Source organism: Rhinatrema bivittatum, chromosome 1, assembly GCF_901001135.1.
Source record: "Rhinatrema bivittatum chromosome 1, aRhiBiv1.1, whole genome shotgun sequence".
NCBI lineage: Eukaryota > Metazoa > Chordata > Amphibia > Gymnophiona > Rhinatrematidae > Rhinatrema > Rhinatrema bivittatum.
In genome coordinates, this window is record NC_042615.1 from 18,586,839 (window position 1) to 18,603,214 (window position 16,376).

The 16,376-nt window shown below is 48.1% G+C and overlaps 1 protein-coding gene across 1 annotated transcript in view; it reads left to right on the forward strand.

The window, feature by feature from the left end:
• Nucleotides 1–16,376, forward strand: part of HSPA4L (heat shock protein family A (Hsp70) member 4 like) — a 626,705-nt gene that overhangs the window by 524,166 nt on the left and 86,163 nt on the right. Inside the window, exon 17 of the mRNA XM_029590014.1 lies at nt 3,678–3,797. Coding sequence (XP_029445874.1) covers nt 3,678–3,797 — 120 coding nt within the window. The remainder of the gene's footprint in view (nt 1–3,677; nt 3,798–16,376) is intronic.

Genomic DNA, 16,376 nt, shown 5'->3' on the forward strand with positions numbered 1-16,376 from the left:
AACAAAAAAACTAAACCTGAACCCAACAAAAAGACAACCGTGGTTCACAAGCAACCTTCGTAAACTCAAACAGAGCCTAAGGCAGAAAGAAAGCAAATGGCGTAAGGCCCCCTGCCCCAGCACCTTAGCCGCCTACAAACTAGCTCTCCATCAATACAGGAACTCCACCCTAAGATCTAAAAGGGATTACTATGCTGGCAAGATCCATGACCTTGTATTTGACGCAAAAGCTTTTTTCACTTACGTTTCTAACCTGACACACATCAACACTCCAGATATTCCCTTAGACCTAGCTCAATCCAAAGCTGAGGAATTAGCTACTTTCTTCCAAGACAAAATATCTAACCTGCTAAAGCAATTGACCCCCAGTAACCCTTCTCTCACTAATGCTCTGCACATTCTAAACAAAGGAACCTCCTTTGAATCATTCGAACCCATCACAGCCTCTGAGATCCTTTTGTTACTTAAGAAAATGAAACCGTCCTCCCACCCCTTCGACCAAATACCTACAAAGCTCCTCCTTCTAATACCGGAAACAATTTCCAAAACACTGGCAGATATCATCAACTGCTGTTTATCCCGGGGACTATTTGCAGATGACCTTAAACTAGCTTCTCTAAAACCACTCTTAAAGAAACCTAATCTAGACCCCAAAGACCCCAACAACTTCCTCCTGATTTCCAATCTTCCATTTATTGCCAAGTTCATGGAAAAGCTGGTCAACACTCAACTCTCCAACTACATTGAAGATCACAAAATACTGTACCCCTCCCAATATGGATTCCGCAAAGCTTTAAGCACGGAAACTCTACTCATATCCCTGACAGACCATATCATCATGGGTCTTGACAAAGGCCAATCCTTTCTACTTATTCTCTTAGATCTTTTGGCCGCATTTGATACCGTTAACCACTCCATCCTCCTCAATCAACTGGCAAACATAGGAATTACAGGAACTGCACTATCATGGTTCAATACATTCCTCAGCAATAGAGGCTATAAGGTCAAAATCCATAATAAAGAATCCTCCCGCTATATTTCATCTTTAGGAGTTCCTCAGGGCTCCTCCCTTTCCCCTACGCTCTTTAATATATACCTTCTTCCGCTTTGCCAACTGCTAACCCACTTGAAACTAACTCACTTCCTATACGCCGACGATGTGCAGATCTTGATCCCCATCAAAGAAACCATCACCAAAACTCTTGAATTCTGGGAAATCTGCCTTCAAGAAATCAATCTCCTTCTCACTAGTCTAAATTTGATATTAAATACGGCTAAGACGGAACTTCTTATCTCACCAGACAATAGTAAACCCACTCCATGTCTTCCAACCAACCCACTTACTACTCAAACAAGGGACTTAGGAATAATTATCGAGAACAGTCTTAACTTAAAATCCTTCATCAAACAAACTACAAAAGACGGCTTCTATAAACTACAGGTTCTGAAAAGAATCAAACCCCTCCTTCACGTGCGAGACTTCAGAACGGTCCTTCAAGCAGTTATCTTTTCTAAGATAGACTATTGTAATTCTATCTTACTTGGTCTCCCTTCCGCATCCATTAAACCCCTTCAGATGCTCCAGAACTCTGCTGCGAGAATTCTGACTAACACCAGGAGAAGAGATCACATATCTCCCACTCTTAAGAACTTACACTGGCTGCCAATACACTTTAGAATTATCCACAAATCTATCACTATCATCTATAAAGCTATCCATCACCATGCTATGCTTGATCTACAAATCCCACTTAGACGACACACATCCACTAGACCCAACAGAGAAGCCTACAGAGGATCTCTCCTCGTTCCTCAAACCAAAACCACTCACCATTTAACTTTCAGAGACCGAGCCTTCTCCACAGCCGGACCTTCACTTTGGAATTCTATTCCCCCGGATCTGAGACAAGAACCATGCCTACCTACTTTCAGAAAAAGGCTTAAGACTTGGCTATTTAAGCAAGCCTTCCCTGATCCCAATTGAATGACAGCAACATCTTATAAGAGACTTCACAATATAATGTAAATAGTTAATCCTAACTGCTCGGTTTTCTTACTCTAATTCTCTACCCAGTTATATGAACCTTGTTGTAATGTAACTTTACGAACTCTTTGCACTTGTTAATGTTCCATTTCTGTTTTCACACCCCCTGTTATATGTAAACCAGCATGATGTGATTTTTAATCACGAATGCCGGTATAGAAAAACTCTAAATAAATAAATAAATAAATGACTTATGAGGAGAGAATGAAAGACTTAAATATGTATATCCTGGAGGAGAGGAGGTGCAGGGGAGATATGATACAGACCTTCAGATACCTGAAAGGTTTTAATGATGTACAATCGACAAACCTTTTCCATTGGAAAGGAAACAGTAGAACTAGGGGTCACGAAATGAAACTTCAGGGGGGGGGGAGGATGATTCAGAACCAAAATCATGAAATATTTCTTCATGGAGAGGGTGGTGGATGCTTGGAATGCCCTTCCGGAGGAGGTGGTGAAGACAAAAACAGTCAAAGAATTCAAAGGGGCATGGGATAAACACTGTGGCTCCCTAAAGGCTAGAAGACAGAAATGAAGAAAAGACTGCATGGGGATAACTCACTCAGTTCGACAGTTATTACCCTTATCAGAAGCACTGTCCCTTAACCAATAAGCCTTGATACTTTTGATGCAACTGCAACTTCATTCTCTGCTTTGACGGTGAGAGGGAAAAAAGGGGAATTGGATTCAGATGGCAGCAAACACAGGCCCTGACTTTTATGGTCTGGGGTACTGATATGCAGACATAAGGGAAAAAACGCTTTCTGAAAGGCTCCTCACCCAGTAAAAATGTTGCTAGCAGTAATTTTTTATGGGTTTGACAGTTGCTTGGTTTTTTTATTGTAAATATTTCTGCCCTTATCATAAGGACTGGGAGTAACTGCACGAACTATCCTTAAGAGAAACCTGGGGTGACCCACATGGCACGGTATATCTTACCAAGAGAAGCTTGCTGGACAGACTGGATGGACCATTTCATTTTTTTCTGCCGTCATTACTGTGGTACTATATGTGTGTAAATGCTCAGTCTTTTTAACAAAATTAGGCCTAGAGCCACTAAGTCACAATGTTTTTTCACAGGAGAGATGTCACTATTGCAGGAGGGGTGTCTCTGTGATTGTTGGGCCCCTTGTCCCCTTACCCTCCTTACCCCCCAAATAGTAGGAAATTTAGTGAGGTAGCCCCTCCCGCACCCCCAACCTTTAAAATTAGTAGAGGATCCCGAGTTAAAGCCATTTTTCAAAATGGTGCCGACCTGACTTTACCCCAGTCACATGAGATTTGGGGTGCATTAATGTATACCCGAAAGTTACATCTACTTGAAAGCAGATGTAACTTCCGTGTGTATGTTCATACATGCATCGGCACAACCTGGGAATTTTTAGACTGGATGTATGCACATACTAAATACCTGCAGGCTACAATCCTTTGCAGGCTGTTGAAAATTACTTTCTAATTGGTTGTGAATCTTCACAGTTTCTCTTTCAAAGGTATTTCATTATCCACGTTCTGCTCTGAGAGAAGCAGCTAGTATTCTGTAGGGAAAGGAGAGCAGTAGTTCATTCATGTTTTCTCTTTCAGGTATTATAGGCTAGTTCTGCAAATGGATTAAAAGTGTTTTGGTTTGTTACAGAAACTTGGACAACCAATTAAACAGCGATACAATGAGCATAAAGAGAGACCAAAGGCTGTCAATGACTTTGGAAAGAAAATTCAGCTTTTTATGAAAGTGGTGGAGGCCTTCAAAAAAAAGGTAGATATAAACACAATTCTGTTCATCAGCTTTTGAAAATTATCACACCAAAACTAACTGCACACAATTGCACTTTCTGTTAGGTATTGAAATTGCTAAAGTATGCATGTAAGTGCAAGTCCCCCTACCCCTTGCTCAGCAAGATCACCTCTGTTCAAGCTCAGTAAAATTACATGCATATAGGACATGCCTACATATCGGACAGGCAGTTTTATAACAGGCCATTTCTTAGCATTCAGACAGGTTAATCCACACCAGTGGGTTATGCACCTCTACCAGCAGAAAGAGATGGAGCAAAGCTGATGTCACGGTTATATATACCCCTGTACTGACATCAGTCGACCAGTATTATCCGTCTCCAGCAGATAGTGGACGTGCATCTCCCTACTGGGGATTGCTTAAAAATTTAGAAAGAGAAAGAAGGAAATTAATTCACTCCATTCTCCTGTGATGATAGCTTATGGTCCCACCTCAGTTGAGTTTTCCTGAGGTGATATCTGTGGATCCCTCCCTTAGTAGAGTGCCTCAGTCCGGTAGCTGGTTTTCCAGTGTGGACTTAGCTGTAGAGAGACAAACAGCTGACAGGCTAGTGAGTGCAGGAAGCCAGCGGTGAAGGCCTTTGCACTCTCCCTCCCCCCCCCCCCCCCCCCCCACCCGTAGCCGGAGACCGACTCAGTACTCTGCAGAAATGTGCTGAGCTCAGGTAAAAAGTAAATATATAAAAATAAGAATTTTAGGGATTCCATCTCCTTCTGGTCTCTGAGGGGAGCCTGGGAAGTCCCGTCTCCGAGGGGAGCCTGGGGAATCGTGGCAGTTTGGCGGGCTGAGCAGCCTTTTTTTGCTAGGCCCCACTCTCAGGCTTCACTTAGACGCCACATGGTAGGCCACATCGGCGTTCGCATGCTTTTCAACGCACAAGCCTGCTGCGAAACTGTCTGACATCGGTCCACACTTGTATACCTGGGTGTGCGCTCAGGTGGGTGCCTACTTGAATAAGCGTCCGTAGTGGATACTTATTGCACAGAACTTGTTTATTGAGCACTCTGTCCAGGCTCGCTTGTGTGGACGCGCAGCTGGGCGCACAATTGTCAGACACTTTTGGGAGCGTGCTGCTAGCAAGTGTTTATCCATGGCGCCGGTAACAAAGAAGCCTAAGTGCCTTACCCTTTGTGCTGCTTGCCATATTCGGGCATCACAGCCTGGCATTCCCTCTAACTTGTGTCAGCGCTGCTTGAAGGCTCAGGCAGAGCTGCTGATTTTGCTGAGCCCGGCCCTTCCCAGTATTAGCCTTTATTATCCAGTTAGCCCCTTCCTCGTTCATTGTAATTTCCTTTCTCAGTTACTTGTAAACCGACATGATGTGTCCTACGAATGCCGGTATAAAAAAAAGTGTTAAATAAAATAAAAAATAAATAAATGATGTGAGAATGGAATCAGAGGGGGAACTGTCGGAGGCTTTGCTTGATTTTGGGGCTCCACTAACTGGTTCTTCAGCAGGGGAAGACAACTCAGAGAGCACAGGACCAGCACCCCCTGGTTCTCCTATGGATCCTTCTGCCATTTCTTGGATGTAATTTTTTCAAGGGCTGCAGTCCTGTCTTCAGGTGTAGTCGGCAGCCCCGGCCAAACCTACAGGTTCAGGATCACAGGCTACGGATCCCCGCACATCTGGTGCCGCTGGGCAAGCATCAGAGTACATCTAGACCTGCTGTGGGTCACCCTGATAGGGACCCAGATGGCATGGATGATGAAAGCAATCCTCACTCCCTGGAGGATGGGAAAACTCCTCCGGGGTTGGAGCCATATAGAATAACGTTGCGTTTCTTTCATACAGATGAGTTACTTGCTCAGGTCTCCCAGATATTGAACATGCTGGGGGTGCTGGGTGCTGATTCTATGTCTGAGCCAAAGAAAAATCCCATTTTAATTTCTTTGCGTAAAGCTCATCTTTCTTCCCCATTATGAATGCTAGTCAAGAATTGATTGATGTTGATTAGGGTGCCCCGGAAGCAAATTTTGAAAGGGGAGAGTCTTAGAAGCGCTAAACCCCCTGGATCCAGCGTGAGAAAGCAGTTGTGCTTTCTGAAAGTCGATGCATTGGTGTGCCATCACCAAGCGGACGACTGTCCCTGTGGAAGGAGGAGCAGCATTGAAGGATGTGCAGGATAGGAGAATTGAAACTATCCTTAAGCAGGCCTTTGAGGCAATGGCAATGAATTTTCAGATAGCCTTTGTCTGCTCCCTGGTGGCTCAGGCTTGCTTCTCTCTCAGGAAGTCGATGAATGAGGTTTGAATTCCAGGGCAGTGATGGAACCAGCAGCTGCCTTTTAGGCAGATGCAGACTGCGACTTGGTCCGCACTTCAGCCAGATGGGTGGCTTCGGGGATAGCAGCCAGACGTCAGGTATGACTGAGGAATTAGTCAGCCAATACAATTTCAAAATCTAATCTTATGAAATTGCCCTTTAAAGGATCACTCTTGTTTGGGAGTGAGTTAGAAAAAATGGCCAATAAGTGGGGTGAGTCCCAAGTTCCTCGGTTACTAGAGGATAAAAAGCAGGCACCACACTCATTCAGTACAAGAGGTTTTGCTAGCGGTTTCAAATACTTTCAACCCTACAAAGGAATGGCTTCTCAGAGCGCTCAGCCTTTGGGTAGGTCTCAGTCCTTTCGTCCCAGGTGGGGCACAGGCCCGAGCGGCAGTGCCACTGGTCCTCCTCAATGAAGGTGGGCTGACCCACCCCCAGGAACAAGAGATAGGGGGTCGTCTCTCTCTTTTATTGGAGGTGGATCAAGATCACGTCAGACCCCAGTGGGTTCTGTAGGTGATAAGGGACTGCTGTGCTTTAGAGTTTCTCAGCGTTCCTCGGGAAGTTTTCATGGTGTCTTTCTGCAGCCCTCCACAGAAGAGGCAGGCAGTGGAGTGTACAATCTGCAGGCCGTGATCCCAGTGCCCATGTTACAAGTAATTACCGGCCGATATTCCATTTATTTCATTGTACCCAAAAAGGAAGGTTCCTTTCGTCCCATCCTGGATCTCAAGGGAGTCAACCGTCATTTGTAGGTGAGATCCTGATGTTTGAAGGGGATCTGAGAGGATTTGTCCGATATGTTTTCTCAAGTTCTTAAGGAGTTTGGGATTAAAGGGAACAAAGTAGATCCTGAGCAGGAACGGAGAGGAGGGGTTTAGTGGGCCCGCTAAAAGCCTTGGTCTTTATGGAATGGGATGCTCCAGAGGCTGGCTTAAGAGTTGGTAGAGCCATGGCACAGTTGTGTCATCTTCTGGAAAATGCCTTGGAATTATTGAGATTACCAAGAGAGGACGCTTGGGTTTCAGCTATGTCTAAAAAAACACCATTCTAGTTGATGGTTGTGCGGATCTTTTTATGAATCGTGGACCAGGATAACAACAGATCAGTGGAGCTTTTCAGTTATAGAAGATTGCTTAAATCCCTTAGATTTTTCACACCCAATAATCGACACCTACATGGTCTCTCCCTATTCTTAGCATATGAAAAGGGAAGTGATGCGTTCCACATTGGATCCACTTTTACTTTGGATGCAGTCGTAAATGTTCCAGAGGAAGAAAGAGCTTAGGTGCGGTACACCTTTTGCTTTGGGTACCCAAAGAAAGGAAGGAACCTTTCAACTCATTTTAGATTTAAAGAAAGATGCACACTTATAGGTTTCCCACTTTCATATGGTAACTCGCCAGTCTCTGATTGTGAAAGACAGTAAGGGAGACTTTCTGGCATCATTGGATCTTACAGAGTTTTATCTGCACATTCCAAATTTGGACAGAACTTCAGAGGTTCCTCTGGCTGGCAATATTTCAGGCACTTTCTTTTGGGCTGGCGATGGCTCCTCACACATTTTCCAAGGTGAAGGTAGTTGTAGCAGCCACTCTATGCAGGAAAGGAACCCTATTACATCTGTACTTAGACAGTTGGTTAGTTCAAACAAAATTGAAGAAAGATGGTCATTATACAATCCATAAAGTGATTCTCCTCTTGCAGTCTTTAGGTTGCTTGGTCAACTTTATAAAGAGTGAGTTGGGTCTATTGCAGAACTTAGAGGGGGTCCATATTCAGTAACCTAGTTAGTGGACAGGTTATCTGGCTAAAGTTTGAATATAGCCAGTTATGTTTTTGTTATCCGGCCTCGTGTGGCTGGATTGCACGCTAATTAACTGGATACCTTTAAAAGATATCCAGCTAAGTAGTGCTGTCATTGCCCTACATAATAGAGGTACAGAGTAGAGGGCATCCAATCCCCTCCTCCCCCCCAAAAGCGAGATACTCAAGCCTTGCTAGGCCATCTCATACCGCCACCCCCACTCCTCTCCAAACCTTTTTAAAAACTTAAAGCAGTACCTGGCATTGTATGCTGGTCCCCGGTCCTGATCGGTAAATATTTCGTTGAGCTGCCTCCCCATCTGCCCCTGACCCTCCCCACCCTGACCAATACCTTTTTTATCTGTGCTTGGAGTGAGGGCCCTGCTCCCAGAGCTTCCAGCGCTGCTCTGACAGCAGCAGTGCTGAAAGCACCTGGAGTGGGGCAGCGAGTCCCTCGCTCCAGGCACTGATTAAAAAAGTTCTTGGGGGGAAGAAGTGACGTCACCAACGATGATGGGAGCCTGAACAGATCTTACCCTCCGCTATTTTCTTGCTTTTAAAATCTCTTGAAGTGAATTGAAACTGATTCAGGAATTTGAGAAGTTTGCAACCCAATCTTGATGACTTCAAAAAAAGAAATCAGTGGATCTGCGCCAATACTCTTATGGCACAATCACACCAGAGGAGGAGGAGAGAGAAAAGATGGCTGATGCGCATGGGCTTATAAAAGCTGAAATGCAGACCGCACTAATTTCAGGTGAATCCCTCTTTCTCCAGTTGGAAGATTTATCTTGAGCAGACTTCACCTCTTGGTTTATGGAGTTAAATGTGAACATTCAAGGGGTGAAAAAAGACATCCTCCAAACAATCAGCTTGATACTGTAAGGTGCGGTTGGAGATTAACTCGCTGTGGGCGCACAATTGGGACGCGTAAGGCGATCCTGCGGTACAGTCTCCAGTTTCACGCGTCCTTAGCGCTTCTTGAAACCGACCCGTAACCTTTCCCGCATGCAGCATGTAAATGATATGTAAATGAACGAATTAGCTATTTAATGAACGAATTAGCTATTCCCTCCGATACTGTGACGCGCGCTCCGACTATCGGCTTTTTTCCCTGCAAACGTCACGCCTTGAGGTCAAATTGCACGAGGGGCCTACCCGTTCGGGCGTCTATCTTCGCCGGCAGCTGGGAGGCAGAGGAGCCGCTGTCCGGAGGAGGGCTGGCTGGAGTAAGTTGCGTCTTCTCTCTCCTCCTCTCCTTGCGCCGCGGTCTGTCTCGCTTTACAGTGCCGTCTCCGCCGAAGATCCGTCTCGCTTTACACTGCCGTCTCCGCCGTAGGGGGGCTGCCGAAGGGGAGCTGCCGAAGTGGGGGCTGGCTGGAGTAAGTTGCGTCTTCTCTCCTTGTGCCGCAGCCCCCCCCCCCCCCCCCCGGACATCGGCGACGACCGCGGCTCCTGCCTCCAGCTGTCAGACAGACGCATCGCACGTGGGAAAGCGGCCCCTATGCGTGCAATTGGCTGCTCAAGACGTGACGTCACATGCCGTGACGCCAAACGTCGTGACGTCACGTCTTGAGCAGCCAATTGCACGCATAGGGGCCGCTTTCCCACGTGCGATGCGTCTGTCTGACAGCTGGAGGCTGGAGCCGCGGTCGTCGCCGATGTCCGGAGGGGGGGGCTGCAAAAGTAAGTCACTTCGTCGCTTTAAACTGCCCCCCCCTCCTCCCGGAGCAAGGCTGCTTTTCGCGCCCTGCTTCGGGAGGAGAGGAGAAGGGACTAGCAGGCCCGAGCCTAGGATTGCCCGTCTCTCCCCTCGCTCTCTTGCTACTTTTTCGGTTTTGTTTTTTTTGCTTCGGGAGGAGGGGACAGGACTGGGGCTGCACCGGAGACCGGACGCGGCCAGGGCAGGTGAGCGGGGGCTGGGGGAAAGTTTGCCGAGCATCGGAGAACATAACTGTCCACTTCCTGGTACCTGTCATTTCAAATGTCATTTGAAATGACATTTGAAATGACAGATACCAGCGTGGTCGTGAAGCGTTAGGCCCGCGCACCCAGGATGCTGTATAGGCACTCTATACAGTAAAATGGGTTGCGCGGGCCTAACCTTCGCCTAACGCTTCGCAGACGTGGCATGCATTTGCATGCAATTTGAAGAGAGTATCGAGCGGTAGGTGAAGAGAACTGTGCGTGCGGGGAACGAGGGTGCGCCTGGCACTGCCGCACTCTTTCTAACGCGGCATAACTGTATCGACCTGAATGTGAGAACTGAGACGTGAAGTAGGAGACATTGGGCGGAGAATCAGTGAACTGGAAAACCAGGTTGAGGAGCAAGCGGAATTGACCACTAAGGTGTTCAAAAGAATAGTGGTCTTAGACTCAATACATTCAGCAGTGCAAGAAAAGTTGGAAGATCTAGAGAATAGATCCAGAAGATGCAACCTCTGTTTTAGAGGGATTCCTGATCATGAGGACTATAATGATGCTATAGCAGTTACTATGCAGAACTCTTCTTTTGAGGGAAGGAGGAGAGGAATTTTCCAGTGAAGTCAGCATTGAAAGAACACATCATGCTTTAGGCCCTAAAAGTGGTAGTCTGCCTAAGGATATAATTGTCTGCTATCAGAGTTATCAGATGAAGGAGAGAGTTCTTTGGGCGGCTAAGAAAGAGGACCCAGTACTCTGGCAAGATCATAAAGTGGCAGCATATTCTGATCTTTTTTTTCAAACTCTGCAAAAGTGGAAAAATCTGGATATGATTGCAGAAGTATTAAGAAAGGAAAACATTCAGTATCATTGGCTATTTCCTTTCGGATTTGCATTCACTATTAGTGGGGTCACCTCTTGTATTAACACTCCTGCTGAAGCAGTGAAGATCTTGTGGGCAGCTGGGGTAACTACAAGCATGGTTACTGAATCATCTGACTCCACAATTGATCATCCTAAAGAATTTCCAAAATGGCAAAGAGCTACTAATGGTTGTCATCGCTTACGGAGGCAATCCGGAGGGTCCACTTATTCCAAGATGTCTGAAACATATCATTTACCAGTTTGCTGTTTCACTTTTCATATCTGCGTTGCAGCTTACAGTTTTAATTATAGTAGACTTTTTATGGTGCTAATTCTAGCATATCTTACATTGAACTGAGTACAATTGGCTTTATAACTGGCATAACGTCCTGTTAAAAGAGGGGCTTCCCCTCTATCTAATTACAGAATGAATACCAGCTTCAGACGGTAATAAAGAAAGAGGTTTATTAATACAGATAATTAAATAGAGGAAGGCTGTTGCTATCCCGGTCGCCAGACTAGCGACCGGGCGCTTACCTCCGTGCCGAGGCCCCCGCTCGTGTTGCGCTCCGCCGGGGTTTCAGGCCTGTGCAGCCGCATGGCAGCGGCGTCTCCCTCGTGGAGACGCCGTCGAGGCCGATTCTAACTCCTCCCCCCTGCCGAGGTACGCGCGCGCGCGCAGCATTTGTAGGTCCAGCACCCGGAAGTGCTGAACCGCCCCTTTCCTGACGTCAGAGGCTGGCTGGCTATATAAACCAGCTTCAGTCTCTCTTACCTTGCCTTGCAACGAGGTCGCTCCTGTGAGTACTTAGTTGCTTCCCTGGATCCTGCCTTGCTCCGTTCCTGCTTGTTCCAGTCCTTGTTCCTGTGGTTCCTGCCGTGCTCCGTTCCTGCTTGTTCCAGTCCTTGTTCCTGTGGATCCGTTCCTGTTTGCTCCTGTCCTTGTTCCTGTGGTTCTGCTCCAGGTTTTCCAGCTTTTCGTCTTCAGCCAGCCTTGACCTTCGGACTTCTGCTTGACCCATCTTGTCTTCAGCCAGCCCTGATCTTCGGACTTCTGCTTGACCCTTCTTGTCTTCAGCCAGCCCTGATCTTCGGACTTCTGCTTGACCCATCTTGTCTTCAGCCAGCCCTGATCTTCGGACTTCTGCTTGACCCTTCTTGTCTTCAGCCAGCCCTGACTACCGGACCTCCTAAGTCCCAGCGACCCGGACCCCTACGGGCTCCTCCTGGGGGGGTCTCGGGTTTCCAGGGCGAACACTTGCTCCTACCCGCCAGATCCGTACCGCCTCCCGGCTCCTTTTCCATCGTCTGGTTTCCACTATCCAGACAGCCGGGCCAAGGGTTCACTAAAACAGACTTTTCATAACAGTTTGCAAGGCCATGGACCCGGCGGACACTTCCGGCCTGCAGGCCATTCCGGGAATGGCTCAAAGAATCCAGCAACAGCAACAATGTTTAGAAGTATTGGCTGCCACGGTAGACCGCCTGGCGAGTCGGCTGGACGCTCAGCCGCGTGACGTGGTGGTACAGCCGTCACTCCCAGCACTAGTTCCTCAGCCGTCCGTGCAGACCCAACTTCCGGCTCCTACGCGTTACTCTGGGGATGCTAAGACTTGTAGGGCCTTCCTGAATCAGTGCTTCATCCGCTTCTCCTTGCTGCCGGGGCAATTTCCTTCTGATGCTGTCAAGGTCGCCTACATCTTGTCCCTGCTTGATGGGAAGGCCATGATATGGGCTTCTCCCCTCTGGGAACATCAAGATTCTTTACTACAGGACCTGCAAAGGTTTGTGGATCACTTCAAACAGACTTTTGACGAACCAGCTCGCCAGACTACCGCCACTACAGAAATTCTTCAATTGAAACAAGGGAGCCGCTCGTTAGCGGACTACGCCATTGAATTTCGCACCCTGGCTATGGAGCTTGGGTGGCAAGATAATTGCTTGCGAGGCATTTTCTTGGAAGGTCTTGCGGGACGTATAAAAGACGAACTGATGACTCGGGACATTCCTACTACCTTGAACGAAGTAATAGATTTGGCGGGGAGGATCGACCGACGCCTTCAGCAGCGAGCCAAGGAGGGCCGAACTATTAGGCGACCGGTCGCTCTGGCTCCCACCTTTTCACGGCCTCTGACCTCGGCCCATAAGACACAATCCACTCCCAGTCATATCTCCTCCGAGGAGCCCATGCAAATTGGGCGAACGCCGCTAACCGACGAGGAGAGGAGGCGACGCCGCACCCTAGGACTGTGTCTGTACTGTGGTACCAAGGGTCATTTGTTGGTCCAGTGCCCCGTGAGGCCGGAAAACGCTTGAACCTAGAGAAGAAGGAGGAGATCTCTCTAGGTTGTCTTAATCCTGCTCCTCAATGTACGGTACCTGTCACCCTGGATTAACCAGGAGGCTCCTTCCAGACTCTAGCCTTTATCGATTCTGGAGCTGGAGGGAATTTTATCTTGAAAGAACTGGTCAATCAACTGGGGCTTCCCACATTACCCCGGGAGCCTCCGCTCCGAGTCACCTCGATTCAAGGAACTCCGTTACCGGGAGACATCTCGGAGGTCACTGGACCCCTCACTCTTCGGACCGGGACCCTCCATACGGAGAGACTTTCTTTCATGCTATTGGGAAAATCAGTGCATCCTATAGTCCTAGGTCTTCCATGGCTGCAACAGCATGCTCCGATCATTCATTGGGATTCTCTTCAAATCGCCCAGTGGAGCACCAATTGTTTCCAGAACTGTTTGAACTTGCCTCAGAGACCAGCTGTTCCGCTCTGTCAGGCCGCCTTGGAACTTCCAGTCCCCTATCAGGATTTCGCGGATGTATTCTCTAAACAGAAGGCGGAACTCCTTCCTGTTCATCGACCATTTGATTGTGCCATCGACCTGCTTCCCGGCACCACTCCTCCGCGAGGCAGGGTCTATCCCTTGTCTATACCTGAGACTCGGGCGATGTCGGACTATATTACTGAAAACCTTGCCAAGGGCTTTATCCGTCCTTCGCACTCGCCAGCTGGGGCAGGTTTCTTTTTTGTGGCCAAGAAGGATGGTACCCTCAGGCCATGTATTGATTATCGTGGATTAAATACTATCACCAAGAAGGATCGGTACCCGCTTCCATTAATACCTGAGCTATTGGACAGACTCCAAGGAGCCAAGGTTTTTACGAAACTTGACTTGCGTGGGGCTTACAATCTAGTCCGTATCCGTCCCGGGGACGAGTGGAAGACGGCCTTCAACACCCGGGACGGTCATTACGAATATCTTGTAATGCCTTTCGGATTATGTAACGCCCCAGCTGTTTTCCAGAATTTAATGAATGAGGTACTCCGTGAGATGCTCCACTCATTCGTTATCGTGTATCTTGACGATGTCTTGATCTACTCTCCGAACCTTGTTTCTCATCGTCATCACGTCCGACGAGTGTTACACGCCTTAAGAGACAATCAACTGTATGCCAAGCTGGAAAAGTGCCAGTTTGAGTGCGAGACACTTCCTTTCTTGGGTTACATCGTTTCGTCCAGTGGCTTCCAAATGGACCCGGAGAAGGTCGCTGCTATCTCTAATTGGCCCCGACCGGTGGGGTTGAAGGCTCTTCAACGTTTTCTTGGTTTTGCCAACTTTTACAGACACTTTATACCACACTACTCTCAAAGAGTGGCCCCGCTTACTGCACTCACCCGCAAGGGTTCCAACACTCATGACTGGTCCACTTCTGCTTGTCTCGCCTTTGAGGAACTAAAAAAAGCCTTTTTACAAGACTCTTGCTTGCGCCACCCGGATCCGCAGCGCCCCTTCATTGTGGAAGTGGATGCTTCCAGTTTGGCGGTTGGGGCCGTCCTCAGTCAGCACGATGCCTCCGGCAAGTTAATGCCTTGCTCTTACTTCTCAAAGAAATTTTCATCGGCCGAATGTAATTACGGTATCAGTGACAAGGAGCTCCTGGCTATCAAACTCGCCCTCGAAGAATGGAGACAGTGGCTTGAGGGAGCCAATCATCCAGTGACCGTATATACAGATCATAAGAATTTGCAGTACTTGGCTCAAGCCCAACGGTTGAACCCTCGTCAAGCAAGGTGGTCACTGTTTTTTAGTCGCTTCAATTTTATTCTTAAATACCGACCTGCGGAAAAGAATGTTCGGGCAGACGCTCTATCTCGGACCACTCAACCGGAAGAGGAGGAGGCTTTGCAGCACATTTTGGACCCAGCAAGCATACAACTGAACCTCACTCCGCTGGACAGCACTATTAAGACTCCTGTACCCAAAAGACTTCGCAGAAAGGTCTTAATCTGGGGGCATGATTCCTTGACTGGAGGGCACGCGGGAGTACAAAGAACACTGGATCTTATAGGTCGCTTCTATTGGTGGCCTGGACTTCGGAGGGATGTTTCCCTTTTTGTTAACTCCTGTCCTACATGCGCTCTACAAAAACCCCTAACTGGTTCCAAAAGGGGGCTCTTACAGCCATTACCGATCCCAGCGGAACCTTGGACACATATCGCTACAGACTTTGTAGTAGAACTTCCGCCTTCTCAAGGCAAGACGGTGGTTTGGGTCACCGTGGACCGATTTTCTAAAATGGCCCATTTTGTGCCTTTACCCAAACTTCCCTCCGCTACAGAACTGGCTTTCTTGTTCGTCCACCATATTTTTCGCATCCATGGGCTACCTCATGATATTGTCTCTGACCGTGGTCCCCAGTTCACCGCCAGGTACTGGAGAGCACTATGCAAAAAATTCAAGATACAGTTAAGTTTCTCCACTGCGTTCCACCCACAGAGTAATGGCCAAACGGAACGCATGAATCGTTCATTGAAGTTGTTCTTGAGAGCTTTTATCAATCACAAACAGGACAATTGGGTAGATTTGTTACCTTGGGCAGAATTTGCCTACAACAATCAAGTGCACGCCGCAACCGGAAGACCTCCCTTGCCGCTACCAATACCAGTCTCCTCTCCTGCCGCTCAGTCAACCGCTAACCAACTGGATAGACTTTGGGTTTCTACGCAGCACCGACTACAAAGGGTGGCACTAGCTTCTAAACGATTTGCCGACCGGCATCGAAAGGCCGCACCACTGTTTCTCCCAGGGGACAAAGTATGGCTCAGTACCAAACACCTCCATCTCAGACAACCATCTAAGAAGTTGGCACCCAAATTCTGCGGTCCTTTCCGCGTAGCAGAGAGAGTGGGCATGGTTTCTTACCGCTTACGACTACCCACTTCCCTGCGCATTCACAACGTTTTTCACGTTTCTCTTCTGAAGCCAGTCATACTTTCAAGATTCCATCCTAGACCCCCTGATGCTACCCCGGCACCTACAGTGGACGATCCCACCTTTCAAGTGCGTGAAGTACTGGACACTCGCTTTGTCAACAGACATTGGGAGTATTTGCTAGCATGGGAGGGTTGTGAAGATGCAGACAATACATGGGAACCAGCTCGCAACATCCTAGACAAGTCTCTCCTGCGACAGTTCCACTTGGATCACCCTGAAAAGCCTGGTCCTTTGAAGAGGGGGCGTAAGAGAGGGGGTACTGTTGCTATCCCGGTCGCCAGACTAGCAACCGGGCGCTTACCTCCGTGCCGAGGCCCCCGCTCGTGTCGCGCTCCGCCGGGGTTTCAGGCCTGTGCAGCCGCATGGCAGCGGCGTCTCCCTCGTGGAGACGCCGTC